Source organism: Bacillus rossius, chromosome 5, assembly GCF_032445375.1.
Source record: "Bacillus rossius redtenbacheri isolate Brsri chromosome 5, Brsri_v3, whole genome shotgun sequence".
In the NCBI taxonomy this organism is placed as follows: Eukaryota; Metazoa; Arthropoda; class Insecta; order Phasmatodea; family Bacillidae; genus Bacillus; species Bacillus rossius.
The window spans coordinates 54,730,206-54,745,709 of NC_086333.1; the positions used below are offsets into that span (position 1 = coordinate 54,730,206).

The 15,504-nt window shown below is 32.5% G+C and overlaps 1 protein-coding gene across 1 annotated transcript; it reads right to left on the reverse strand.

Moving 5' to 3' along the window:
* Window positions 1-2,125: 2,125 nt before the first annotated feature.
* Window positions 2,126-12,845, reverse strand: LOC134532377 (uncharacterized). Its single transcript, XM_063368814.1, has 2 exons — window positions 12,433-12,845; window positions 2,126-2,690 (listed from the first exon to the last, which is right to left on the reverse strand). Exon 2 carries the CDS (start codon window positions 2,657-2,659, stop codon window positions 2,330-2,332), a length of 330 nt encoding a protein of 109 aa, XP_063224884.1. The 5' UTR covers window positions 2,660-2,690; window positions 12,433-12,845; the 3' UTR covers window positions 2,126-2,329.
* Window positions 12,846-15,504: the final 2,659 nt, after the last annotated feature.

Sequence of the window (15,504 nt, forward strand, 5' to 3'; positions counted from 1 at the left end):
TTGAAATTACCATGGAATTTATTTTGGTAAACTAAAATAGTCATAGTAAAGAGTAAATTCCAAATTTAAAAAACATTATTTTGGTATTAAATCAAATATAATACATATTTTCCTCGTAAAAATCTGTCAGAGGAGTGGTTATACTGCGAGGTCAATATGCTAAAGGGCCGTGGCTCAAAACTTGGCGGTGTGTGTTTTTTATTACTTTTTTGAAGTTATACTTCTTAAGGCGCGTTATAAAAAAATGATGAGAGTGAAATTTTAAGATGCGCGCGCATCACTATAACACAAAATTAACAGGTTAAAGCTGCCCGCTAAACCGCTTATTAAGTCTCGAAAAAAAAACTACCTACAAAATAGAAATAGAACATCTATTAGTCGTGCATTTCGGCACGCTCGTCGCCTCTAATCACTGTTTTCATATGTATAATATTTATCCACATGTTTATAGTTTCTACATTCACAACACGTGTTTTAGTTTCATACAAGTGTGAATTATATATGTGATAATAAATTTATTATATTCAGTAGTGATTTAGATTGAATATTTTGTTTAATTTTATTTAATATTCGTAAATATTAGTAAAACAATTGTGACTTTATACTTTTTCAAGTGCTCCAATATAATTGAGGTTAACTATCCGTATGTATAATTTATTAATATAAATTAAAATATAACAAATTTAATGAAAACTTTTTAATAAAAATGAAAAGTGAATATTAAATTAAGAAAATAATAAATATAAAAAAAATAAATATTTGAATTTTTAATTATTTATTTATTTTATTTTAAAATATTAAATAATAAATAATAAATATTTAAAATTAAGAATTTTATAATATTTAGTACAAATTATATCATATATTTATTATTCTCTAAATTTTATTTATTTAATTTTTCAAATTTAAACTGAACTTTATTGACTGTGTTGACTATATTTTTCCAGCCCTTTTATTATTTTATTGTAATTAATTATTTGCATGCAATTCAAAACTATTTTTTAATGATGCCAAAGAAGTATAACTTCTCACGCACGTACATAAGTACACACACCCATTTTTTTTAAAGAAACAAAACGTGCCCCCATTTAACTAACTTGAAATTGAATTGTGATAAATGAAAAAAAGGTACATAAACTCTATATGCAGGTGGATCTTTCTTAGTTCCTAATCTCTAGTTCAAACAGAATTTGAAGTGTTCATTTATCGTTTTAAAACTATACTTACCCTTTTTACCTCCTTAGTATTTAATTTCGTCGAATAGTAAAATTGTGGTTTCTAGGTTTTGTATGTTTATTAAAGATACAAAATACCTTTTCTTATGCTTGTTTAGATTCGGATATTAATTATTTATCTTTACACAATATTTACTATTTTTTACCCATTAGTGGTTGAGTTACGCAAAATGGTAAAATTGTAGTTGGTAGTCTTCGTATGTTTATTATTGGTTCCCAATATATTTTCTGTTTTATTTCATTCGGATATATAATTATTTATCTTATAATCAAATTTATTCAGGCAGGAAAAAGAAGTAAAATGTTACACGTATCGTGGCTGAAAACGTATCAATTACTAAATTATCTAACAATAAGTATGATTCAGAAAATATTATCTACTGGTCACTTAGAAGAATTAAAATATCCGTGGTCTATTTTATTTGTTAAAAATGGAATTTACGTCACACGGTTACGTACTGAGACGTAAGACGACGGGATCTCTGAGGTTATAGTGGGCTCCGAAATATCTGGGTACCCACTCAAAGGTCGTGAATTTGAGTCGTGCCCGTTTGTTGGATTCGAACCCACGACCCTAGCAACATAAGTGTGAGTTTCGGCTATCGCAGCGCAGAGGACTTCCAGTGTCTGCGGACCCACAAACTACAAACAACAAAATAATTGTTCAATAGAAAAACGCACGTTCACAAAACAATTGATGCTGTTATGTGCAGTCTGGACAAATAGAATCATTGGATAGTCAAAAATTATTATCTAGAAACGGTTATAATTATGCACAGATGTTTTCTTCCAGTAGTTTGAAGGTACCTTTTACAATAAATTTTGACAGTTTCCCGAAATTAATATCTAGTTCATATAAATGAAAAATTCTACATCAGAATGAAATACAATTTATAAATATTTACAATTTATTTCTGATTGTTGTGGTTACAAAAGTTTACAGTTGCTTTTAGAAACAAAAACAATGTGGTCGTTTTATTAAAATTGACAAACACAGTACATGTCACAGTTTCCTGCTATACAACCTTGAATGTAGTACATCATTTCTGGCCGGTTACTTTGTAAACAGAGACTTTGGGATCAACAGGTAATATCTATGCTTCTGCGAGGTAAGTTAGAGACGCCACCATGTCCACAATGCTACGCTTATCCGAAAGGCCTTCCGCCTCCAAAACCACCGCCTCCAAAACCACCGCCTCCGAAGCCACCGCCTCCGAAGCCACCGCCTCCGAAACCACCGCCTCCGAAACCACCCGGTCCTCCAAAACCACCGCCTCCGAAGCCACCCGGACCTCCAAAACCACCCGGTCTTCCTCCAAATCCACCTCCAAATCCACCAGGTCCCCCTCCGAAACCTCCTGGTCCACCTCCAAAACCACCTGGTCCTCCAAATCCGCCACCAAACCCTTGGGACTGCGCCACATGGAGCGTGGCCACGACTGCAAGGAACACGCACTGTAAAACAAAGAGAAGAAACATACGTTATTTCACTTAACTTTACAAGGCAAATTATTCACGTTGTCATTAATACTAAAATGTATGTCCCTTCAACTAACAACTTTTCTTACTTAAGATGAGAAGAAAAATATAGAATATTAATTAGGTCTTCTGAATTAGCACCGTGTACCAAAATTATCAACTTCACTAGCAAGTATACATGCCCAGCTGGAGTTTCTCAAAAGTATTAAATTTCTAGTGAATCAATATGATGTTGTGAACCAGAAAAAAATATTCAAGCAGATGATAAGATCACTTATATTCTAATTTAAAATAAGCGTAGTTTTAACTCAAAGAAATGTACGATTATTGATGACAAAATCGTAATAGATATAAAAGTATTATTCACATAATGAATTTTGACTTAATTTTTGGATATATATTGAGTATCACATGATATTAAATACTTTAATGATAAAAAACTGCAATTAAAATAATCTGAGGTATTTTCTTCGCAAATAAATCTTTAATGAATTAAAACAGAATTGAATGAAAATATTGAGACAAATTTCGTATATACATACGATGTATCCCTTTACAAATTATATTCCGAAAACAATTTTTTTTTTTTTAGATTTACCTACGCAGTTTATGTCGATCCCTTAAGCCAAACTAACCATTTCGTATTTCGTAAAAATTCAGGACATAATCTAAATATTTTTTTACGTTAAGGTTATTCCATGTTAATTCACAAAATTGCTCCAGCTCGACCATCTTAAATTTGGTTTAAACTAATACAAAATGCTGTCAGATGTCTTAAAGGAAGTTGTGAAAAGTTTTAATTGCCTAACTCGAATAGTTATGGTATCAGAGCCCAGTGAGTGAATAACTGTGGAAATCACAAAAGTAATTTATGTAAATTTTGTCAAGTTTGATGACAAGCCAGACAACGTGCCAAATTTTGGCAATCTAGATCATCGTTTTGTGGAGAATGCAGAAATGTTTCATTTCAAAAGTTGGCTCTTGTAGATTTTGTACAGTTGGCTTCTGAATTTACCGAAAATCTGTGTTACGAACGCGAGAGACAAGACCACGATGCCAGGTTCGGAGCTGGCTGGCGGCCCTACACGGCCACAGACATTACGTACGTGTCACGTGCCGTCCAATGACGCAAGGCATGCCACGCGCGCCTGGCCTGATTACAAGGGTCATCGCTACCCAACCCCCACCCCCTCCGCTCCCCGCTTCTCGTCATCCCTCAGCGCTGTTATCTGTCGCCGAGCGGCCTTGGGAATCCTGTGGGCGGCCGCACGGAGTGGCGTGAATAAACACTGCCTTTCTTGATGTTTCGGGCGTCGGGTCGGCCTGGGATGACGCGACTCGTCACGGCTGCTCTCGTCGGTTCGAAAAGGGTGCCTCAAGTACTTAAGCAGTGACGCTGGCCTCCGCTTGAGTGCCGAGAGTGCCATGAGTTCCGAGAGTTCGGAGAGCGCGGAGAGTTCCGAGAGTGAAGGGAAGTGCGACATCGGTGAAGAAGGCGAGAAACCCCTGGAGAGTGGCGCGACGTGGAACGACGGGGTCGAGAGAGTGCGATTGACTGGCGCAAGATTGTGTGTATGGACAGGCGCGGGGTAAGGGGCGAACCACTGTCGAGCCCAACTCCAGTGAGGAGTGCGAACTGCAGAACTTGACAGACATTGAGTGGCTTGAGAATAAATATTTTTATGTGCATGTGATTTGTGATCAGACATTTTGAAGTACATATATTTATTATTAATGTAAATATTAGTAATTAATAAAACTGTAATAAAACTTAATTGCGCTATCCCTTACGAACCCATTTCTCCCTACATAGGTCGTAACAACAATTTGGCTACCTATTTTTTTAAAAATTGAATATTGGTTTTTAGGAATTTACCTTAAGGAATTCAATAAATTGCGTACGTGGCTTAGTCATGCTGTGTTAGCAAGGCTATAGAGCTCTTTTTTTTTACATTGCCCTAAAATTGGAACGAAAATTTTTATAATGAATGTTTTTATTTATGTTTGGAAACAAATATATTAATGTGCACCATCCAATTTTATTTTGATTAATCTCTTAAAAATGGGCTAAATTTGAAGTTTGTTGATCTTCTCATCCCATCGTGGTTGCAATATTCAGAGGCCTGCAGAAGCACTTTGAAGATACTATAGATTTATTCAATCATTAAATATAAACGTGTGTTTGACTTCTAAGCTTTGTTCAGCTGCAGATTGACAAACAGTAGTTGTTCCATAGCAGTTCCATAGCCCTAAAGTGGCTGGCTTTCGTCAGTATTAACTGAATTATTATCTGCCTACTTTGTGTGAACAACATTGATTGGTGTGGGGGAGGCAGCAATACAAGCGAAGGGCGTACATAATACAGCTGTTCCCTGCAAGCCCTTCACTTGTTTTGCTGCTTCCACCAAACCAGTTAAAGTTGCCTTCTAATATCATTAGGAAGGACCCATGGCACTTTTCAACACGTTTCGGCATGTGGTGACTCTTAGGTTGCTGTCACATTATACGTTTCAGCCGCTGCAGCTAAAACTATTGCAGCATTTTTTTGGCTGAATATTATTTCGACCGCTTTTCTGTGAGTGCACAGTGCAGGCCTCTTCAGAATGCGCTAAGTAAACTGATAAATTTCTAACATGTAAGCAATTAATCTAAAATAAATCGTCGAGTGAAACTGGCAAACACATATATTAGTTTCAACCACATAGATTAGTTTCAACCACATAGGTAGACATTGGCCTTAGTTGTCAAGCAATTAGCTGTGCTGCACATGTTCGCCAGTGGACTGTTCTTCTCCCTTGGTGTTAAAACTCTTACAAAAATGTCATTAACCGTGTGATTTTTTGTGAGAAATAGGCTACAGACATCGATAGTAGACAATTTCGTGAGGCCTTAGAATTTAGTTTTTACACTACTATTATATACTATTTTTAGTTTTTGTGTGGAATTTTTAATCAAGTAGTTCCAAATGTTCATATATGGAGAGTATACTAGATATTGTTGGCGTGGACAGAATCGAGAAGTGTGACGACATGCATAACATGTGAATCGCAGAACTATACTTTAATAAATGGAAACACAGATAATTTAGTATGTGTTGAGCTCAGCATACCTGATTTTTCTGTTTGGTTACTGCGCATTAATAAATGCTAAGCCTATATTGGCTTTATCTTTTTTAGGAAATTTTGTTTTCAGTAATTTCAGCTATTAAAATATGTTTTGTTTCTATCTTGTAAAGTGCAGTCCTGAATTCGACGTATTGAATTATACAACAATTTTTTTTGTTTTAAAGATATAAATAAACACGAAAGATCCATAAAAAACCAATTCCAGTGCAGTATAGGCAGCTACAATTACATGGGCCATTTCACAAAATATATTTAAATTGTAGCCGTGTCCTTGGCAAATAATTCACTGCAATGTCGACCGAAAAGTTGGTGAATTTTTGCCAAAGACACGGCTACAACCCAGAAGACAAGCTATTTCAAACAATGGCCATGAAAGCCTGCGAACATTATTATATTAAAATTGATTGAAATAAATAAATAAATACAAATAAAAAGCCCAACAGTTGTTAAATGGAAGATGTGAATTGACATTTTATTAAGCATCTCAAATATGTCTACCTACACCATGAAGCCTTGTTTTTTTAAAACCAAATTTGTATTTTCACAAAAATCTTACTCATTCCCTTTATTAAAAATCTCAATTGGTTAAAAATAATCTCCGCTAAATTACAACTAATACAGCTGATAAAATTAAAGAAATGATGATACTGATGTTAAAACAGGTCAAATACTGTGCATATACTGCAGTGAACAAATAATTACAACATAATCACCTGGTTTAGATACATCGTCATCAAGAAAAGATGATACACATAATGCAACTATGATAATTTCATATTCCGTAAACACTAATCCGACATCCCACTTTACAAAACGTAAAGCCTAGTCCAAGTAAACAACGTGAAAATTGTTAGGAAGAAAACGAATTTATCGCATAAGAAACAAACATATGTGAATTCTGAATTTATAACCAGCAAGCTGGCCCATAATACGGACAATAGAAGAGTTTAATGTTTCAGAAATAATTGAATAAAAGATAGAAAACTTAAATCAGATAATTGAATGTTAGTTATGTCAAGTAAAAAGTGAGTAAAGTCTCTCCAAGAAAATGCGATGCAAAAAATGACACTATTTTCCCGAAGACAAACTAGCTCGAATGTGATCTGATTTTTTTTTTGTTTCAGTATGATTGGACGGAGAGAAGTAACCGATAAAGAAAAAAAAAACTCTGTAATATAAAGGAAATCATACCAAAATACGAAATGGACGGACAGAAACGGGATATTCCAAATGTGAATTACCGTCCAAACGATGTGAAATTGTTGGTTAAATAGGTACACAGTAAGTCAGTGGGTACAAAATCCAGCAAAATGTAAAGCTCATGAGAGTGTGTAGATGTCAACTCTGTAGTCAGAGGGGAGGGGGCAGCTTACACTAGTCTTGCTGCCTCCCCTACGCCAGTTAGTCGACCACAAACAAGTAGGCTACACATAGCCTATATGAATTGAGATTACATTGACGAAAGCTGAGCCTTCCTGCTATGGAACCACCTACTATGGGTCAATGTGCAGCTCAACATAGCTTAAATGTCAAAAACAACACATATTAATGAATATAACTATAACATCTTTAAAACTTCTTGGCACAGATTCCATGATGGGATGAGAATATCCATAAAGTTAAAATTGAGCTATTTCTTATCAGACTAATAAAACAGTGGATGGTACACATTTTATATATTTACTACCACATACTAGTAAAATTTCACATCTTCCAATGTTTTGTCACAATTTCAAGTCAATACTGTAAAAAAAAAAAAATTGTTCTGAGTCTTATTACTACAGTATGGTTTAACCAGGTAGAAGATGTATTAAATTCAAAAATATCAGTAGTTCATAAAAAATAGGTAGTCAAATTATGAATAAAATTTGTGTTGGAGAAATTTTTCAGAAAATTCAGAAGCCAACTGTAAAAAAATCTACCAGAGCCATTTTCCAAATAAGGCAATTCTGCATACTCCACAAAAAATCATCTAGAATTCCAAAATTTAGCACGTTGTCTTACTTAAGTTCACAGCGTGATTCAATTTCGTGTTGCCTACAGCCTTCCACACACTGGGCTCTGGTGCCGTGAACGTTCGAGTTAGACCACCAAAATGTTGCAGAGCTTCCTTTTTAGAAATTTGGCAGCGTTTTTTTTAAGTTCAAACCAAATCGAAGAGGGTCGAGCTGGAGCCATTTTCCAAAATTTTATAATATGATGTGTAATGACCCTTAAATATATAAAATAAAAAAATAAAAAAATATTTAGCTCATGGTTGAAGAATGGTATCGCATCAGAGAAAGTTAAAGGTGATAAAATATTTATTTCTCTCGTGCGCGTACATTTAAAGGATTTTGAGTGTTATAAATCAGTTTTCTTGGTCTCGTTGTGTGTGTTTTTCGGCTGGTTCATCAAAGGTGCTAGGTTTGAATCCTTTTAATGTATGAAAATTTACTTCCTGGTTTTTGTGCCGCGTATTGGAGTGAGCCTTCAGGTTCATTCTGCGGGAGGCAATAGCTAACGAGCGAAGAATCATAACTTGTATTCCATCTTTGTCATCTCAGACGCAGCATTTCCTGGTGGTGGGAGGGGGAAACCTAAATAGTCTCCAGGCTGGTAAAGTAATTATAACTTTTATCATTATGTTCCAATGTTATCGCTTTAATTTCTTATATTTACTGCTTTTCGGAATTGAGATTTCTTAATCTTAAAAAAAATAGTCTTTTTTACTATCCATAAGCCAAATGTAAGTACTTTTGAAAATAAACAGAAACGTAGTTTGTTACTACAGCAATTTGGAACTTATATAATGTAATAGGTTAAATTGTAAAGTAATGACTTTCCTATGTTTAAATTTGCTCTTATTGAGACAAAAGGATTGCATTTTTAATGGGTGAAATTATTTTTCTGTTTATGAAGGTAGATTTTAACCCTCATAAATTTGCCTTTTATTATAAATTTTACTTTTTTAAACTTTATTATTAAAAAAAATGTATTTTATTGTTTTGAACATCCAGTTTAGGTACATTAACCGAAATAAAACCCAATTCGCCCCAATGCGATTTTTTTAAAAATAAAATTGTATTTTTAAATGGATTTTAAAATGTACCTCATAATTAATGAAAAAAGAATGATTTGAAACATTTGTTACATGAGTAATTATTTTTTCAACCTATGTACATAAATCATTTTAACTACACTTAGCTAATAGTAGCTTTTCGTATAATATTTATAAGGAGAAAAGAATATTGTCTAGACCACATTTTATTCAGGCTTCTTAATTAGGATATATGTTATATCGTACAAAAAACCATTCCATTAAAAACATTACACGTCAGTTAGTTTGACTTTTGAGCTTAATAAACTTATTTTAATACATAAAAAATGTAGATCATGAGCTAGATCAAAGAATATATTTTTAGGTAATAGACTTTCCTTCATTACTTTAATAAATAATTGTTTATTATGTGTACAAATTTGTCTTAATGAATATAAATGAGATAAATATTGGCTAAAAACAAACATATTAAAATTAATTCCTCGATAAAACAATCTAATACTTATAAACCTAAACTGCTGCAAGAATCTTCATTAAAATTGTCACCATCTTAATTCATCAAAATGATTTCATTACTGTTTTATAGCTATTTTATATACGTTTAGTAAGATTTATGTGAATAATTTTCTTACATAAACACTCCCACACATAATTATATAACTTAATTATCCCTTTTAAAAGTTTGTAATTTTGCTTTATTATGTCTTGACTTAATTGAGAGTTTTTTTTGTTTAAAACTGAGAGATTTTGTTGTTTTTTTGTTTATTTTCGGATAATTAACTGTAGATATATGTTTAAAACCATAGAGTCGTTTCTTCCTAGAAGCGACATAAGAAAAATTAATACAACTAATTTTAACATCAAATGATTTAGATCACATTAAAATAATAAAACTCTAAAGTCAGAAAAAATAATGAATTATTCAATTTGTTTGTTAGCAACAACGTTTATTTCTGGAGTTAACAACTATAATGATTAGAAACAGACTTGTAAAGCAACGTAAGAACAAAGATTGGCTTAGATTGTTTAAACCATAGATCATGTAGTCTAAAGTGTAACATTTCTCTTGCTAGTTTGTATATTTTTGCTAGTTAAAAAAAATATAAATACCAGGCTGCTATTTTCTATTTATAACAACAAAAAAACTAACAGGAAAACCACTGTTTAATTTTCTTCGTTAAGTTGGTTTGTTAAATAATAAATTGCAGGTATATTCTCTAGAGAGTATGTACTTTTAATTTATATATTTATGTTGAGAGGTAACCTACTCTTTTATTTAAAAATCTGTTTAGTTTTATGGTATACAGAATTTGATACAAAATATTTCTTTGGAAACATGTTGCTATGAAATAGTTTGTAATACTAAATAAAATGTATTAAAATTTGTATAACTAATGGCTATGGTTATTTTTGCATTTACGAAATAACTTTTTGGAAATAGTACTGAATATTTATTGTACTTAAGAAAATTGGTACATAATTTTATATGTCTATTGATGTTTTATACATGCATAAATTTGTCAAACCACGAAAAAATAATTAATATTTAAAATATGACTTTTTTATCTTGTTTTATTATGCCTAATAATTTGATTTATACTACTGGAAAGCTATTCAAAGAACGGTTTACGAAAATAAATGTGTGTACTGAGACAACACAAAGCATAACAGCCCGGGCAAGAATACGTAAACCCCTGTTTTACTGTTAAAATTCTTTTTAGTGTTTTAGTTTCTTTTACCAAAATGTACTGTAAAAAAATCAATCTGTGTTTTTACGTGATGATTTCAGTTACATTTACAGAATTTTTTACTGTGTATGCATTACACTGAACCCATATCAAGAACTCATGTCTTTAATTTGGGAAAAAATTTTATCTAAAAATGTAAAGCTCTGAGACATTATAAAGTTAGAAGAAAATGATAAAGCTCACTACAGAACTCGAGATAGTGTTCATAAAGTAAAGTTAAACTGATTCCTTGTGAATAATTATGAGTAATCCAAAAGTTAATATTTAATCGTGTTAATCGCTGAGTAGGCCTACATACTTATAAACATTCCTACAAAACATTCGGTGACGTAATTTCTCTATTTCCAAATGTAATGTAAAATAAATCTAATATTAAATAATGCATATTTTTGTAGTATAATTTAAATGAGCAACAATGAAAACAATAATTTTGAATTATATAATTTTAAAAGTCAAAGACTACTTTCGATGTTGTTGGTTTGGCATGAAACTAGGCAAATACTTAAAAATAACCAAAGCATACTACATAACTGGAACACTGATAGAAATAAAATTGCAACTTTGTGTGCCGTTGAAAGAACTTATTTTTAGTTATTTTTTTTCATCTTTTGATACATGCTACGCAACTTCATTTTTTTGCCTTTTTAAATAATTCTTATATTCACATATCTCAAGTTGTATGTAGGCATATATTCAAAATAACTTTATATGCTTCTTTAATATCACTTATAAATACTCATGTGACTTAATTTTAAAAAAATATCGAAATCGCTGGGAAAAAATTAATATCTTAACTATAATTGATAAAATTAAAATTGTCATTTCGTTTTCTTCTGGAAGCTCATTAACTTGCTCCTATAAAATATGTTTCCAAAATAGCTTGAATTCTCAGACAAATACAATCGAATTTTCAAAGATGTGGGAGAGGTACGTATTCTGATCCGCATTCTTCGACATTTTCACTTGTGTAAAGAGTAGGTTTTGACGACATGTGGCTACAAATTTGTTTAATGGTCACAGTTATTGTGTACTGATTGATATGAAATTTTTTGTTCAAGCATTTCAATAAATAAAAATATTTTATTTTATAAGTAAAAAGTTTAATCATTTCAATCATTTATTATGTATAATGCATAATTTCAAATCCTAGAGAAAAATTCTTTTTTTATGGTTATTTTTAGGGTGAATTTTTTAGATCTAGAAACATAACTTTAATTTAATCATCTAATAAGGCGTTAATTTTTAAAGATTAGTAATATCAGTATTAAGAGTATGTATATTTCAAGCAGTCCATACTTATATATATATATATCCAAAATAAAATTAAAGCTCTCCTAGAAGATAAGTTTTTAAGTTTATTTTTATTATCATATAATTTTATAAATATGTAATTTTGCCAAAGAAGGCTAGGTTTTTTAAACCACGAATAACCCGTGATAAAAAAGATTTTAAAAATGTATGGTTATTATAAAATTGCTAATAGAAATTGAATAAACCAGTGCTAACATGTTAAATGGGCAACTATAGTCCAATTGCAATCAAACAATACCTAAAGTACAAAATTTTCATTCCCATACAATAAGTGATACGAAAGGTCACAGATAAAAATGGTACATTAACATGTTGCACAGTCGCAGTCAAAAATAGCCTTTATTAAAAAAAATAGGCCTGCACAATCAAAACACATTAACAGAATAAATGAAAAACAAAATAATTTGTGAAACCTGTTACATAAATTCTATTTGTAATATTTTTTGAAGAGAGGAGTGCTTTTAATTCGATGGAAATATTAAAAATCAACTTACCACTAGCTTAGTCATCTCGATGAGAGTGGCTATTATCCCGTTCCTCGCCGGCTGGCACGGATGCTGTGAGCGAGACGAACAGAAGACTTTCGGTTTTATATAGTACTTAGAGTGAAGCCACGGCTGAGAGAGCGATGTTTGCTTGGCATTTTCAACGAGAACATGTTCTCAAGAACAGCCTCTCTCTGTCTCTCGAGCGCGAGTCCGCAGCCTGCTGTGCAAAGAGAAGCCAGCGACAAGGCGTCCGGGATTCCCCAGCCGGAGAACTACACAGCGTGCGTAACGCTAAGTGCCAGCATCTTCAAGACCCCAAAGATGTTTGCGTCTTCCCTCTCCCCCTTCTTGCGGCAAAAGACGTCATCGCACCAAAATGTACCCGAGTGGAGTAAATACTAAAACCCGGGAGTCCTGAGGAAGTAGTATCCTTTAGCAGATCACTGAAATCCACTTTCGCCAGCAGAAGTTAAGTTTCACTGCAGTTAATAAGTGATTTTTTTTTTCATTACTGCAAAGTTTAATTTGTTCCGCTTGCAATTAATTTTTACATTGAATACTTATCAACAGGATTTTTAAGTATTATTGATGCGCGAAAATCTTAGCTCTCGGTATACCGCATACGGTAGGAATAATGGAAGTCGATTGGAACGGAAATGTGTTACCAAAAACGGTGCTGCCATCTGTGGCAGTCTCAGATATCACGAAAAGATGGCGGACCCACGTTTTTCACCCATTTATATTAACTTTAGTGAACATCAGGGGATGTACTAGGCGTATTTGTGTGTCAAACTAAACTCTATACTATTACTATGTGTTAAAACTTATATTCATAAAAATTGTTTGTCTGTAAAGTCGGTTTACGGACGATAGTTTAACGTGACAACGTCATAACAAAACATTGATGAAATGATTGCATACTTTTATGAATAAAATTGAATATTTTTATTGAATTATCACTATTTTGTATGGATACAAAGGAGTGAAATGAAATCTACAATTAAATTGATAAATTTACTTTTATTTGCACTAATTAATTCATATGTGTTTATTACTTTAACGAAGAGATTATTTTAACTATAACTTTTATACATGTTTGTTATTTAACTTCTTCCAATATGTGTTATTCTGTTAAAGATAGGACGATAATAGGAAAAGTAGGGTAACGAATGGGAGTGTTTCATGTTTAATGTACCTCGAAAAAGTCAAATCGATGGTTGTTCCAATCGAGTGGAAAAGAGATAGATGCGGCGCAAGCGTACAATGCGCGTAACGGGACACAGCGTAACGGGAAAATGTGCGTAACGGGATCCTTTTTGTGCGTGCAGCCGGCGTTCATCGATTTATTAGACGTTGTCACGTCAAAAATAAGTAATAACAACATAACAAAATAAGCGTTGCAATTTTGATGAGCCTTAGCTATTATTTAAATGTAGAGATAGTTCAGCATTCACCATACTGTTGAAATACAAGAAATTGTTAGCCTACAATTATTCATCGTCATGTTGAATAAACGAATTTCGTGATAAAATTTGTACTGTTAAATCTAAAATATTGAATCAGCTCAATAAGGTTAAGTTTTGTTTGCAGTAAGTATTTATATAATATTTATTTTAAATATTTCAGTGAGTGAAATTTTGTTTAATGCATATATTGGACTGCAAAATTTAGTTTGAAAAATACTTTTAAGATAGCGCCGCGTTAAAAACGCTTTAGAGAACCTACACAACGATAAATTTCTTTGATTCCATGATTGAACCAACACAATTTTCTTGGCTAATAAATATAGGTAATTTTTTAAGTTGCGATTATGTCTTGTTATGACGATTCAAGTTTACAAAATGCAGTACAGGATAGTTTCACTACCATAAAATTTACTTTGGTACAGCAATACGCTTAGTACATTTTCCCGATGTTTGCGAAAGTTGAATATATACAAGTTAATGTTGCCACACGTGGGACCGCCATCTTAACGACAGACTCGTACCTATAGTAGTTTTCGCATCCATGCTCATTGGATTTCAACTTGTCAAATTTGCGTTGTGTACTGCGCGCTTATTTCATAACATATCTGGTGCATACTAAGGTTCACCCTCAGCGTGCCTTAAGAAGTATAATAACGTTTTAAACGCAGGCGATAATAGTAATGGTTTAAGGGGAAATGTCACAGGTTAAGCGTTGAGGCATTTACATGGGACCTGTAGTTTGCTAGCTCATAGAAATCAATAGTACCATTTTTGTTAAACAAAATTACATATAAAACTAAGTCACTTCCCGCTGTCTGTCTGTCCCTATGTATGCTTAGATCTTTAAAACAACGCAACGGATTTTGATGCGGTTTATTATAGATAGAGTGATTCAATAGGAAGGTTTATATGTATAATACATGCATAATATAGTAGAGAAACACTGATAATTTTTGATGTCATAAATATATACATTTTTTTGCGCTTACATTGCAAACGATGGCTGAACCATACGAGATAGATCATGTTGTTGATAATTGTTGATTATCTTTTGTTTTTAGTCGAATGAATAGTAAGTAAAATATTTTTTATTTAATTATCGATAATCGTAGTTTTGGGAAAGGTATTTAAGTTCAAAAAAGAACTGAATAGATAAGGTATATTATGTTGTTGATATTTGTTGGTTATCTTTTGTTTTTAGTCTATTATTTTATTTATAATCAGTATATTTAGTATCAGCATTGCACCCGTGCGAAGCCGGTGAGGGTCGCTAGTACATCAATAAAAAAAAAAAACAGAAATATTTGTACCGTTTTCCCCTGAATACTTTTCGTATATTTATCATGCTTGGCAATATTTCAAAGTCTTCTAACGTTAAATTTCGTGCTCGAGTTTTGTATTATAAGTTTATTCGCAACATCAGAACACATAAATTTGTTCGTCAGTGTGTTGAGGTATTATTTACACATCACTGGCAGGAACTGAAAGACTCGCTCACATATTTTTTGTTTTGTTTGTAATTTAACGATCATGTTGAAGACTATGGGACACGTGGTCTCGATCGACAGTCCTGATGGCAAAGCGTATATAGTAAGGGGGAAGACACACGAGG

Bases quoted from the DNA above. Each gene is read 5' to 3' on its own strand.
- LOC134532377 (XM_063368814.1), bottom strand. From the start codon at position 2,659: ATGTGGCGCAGTCCCAAGGGTTTGGTGGCGGATTTGGAGGACCAGGTG.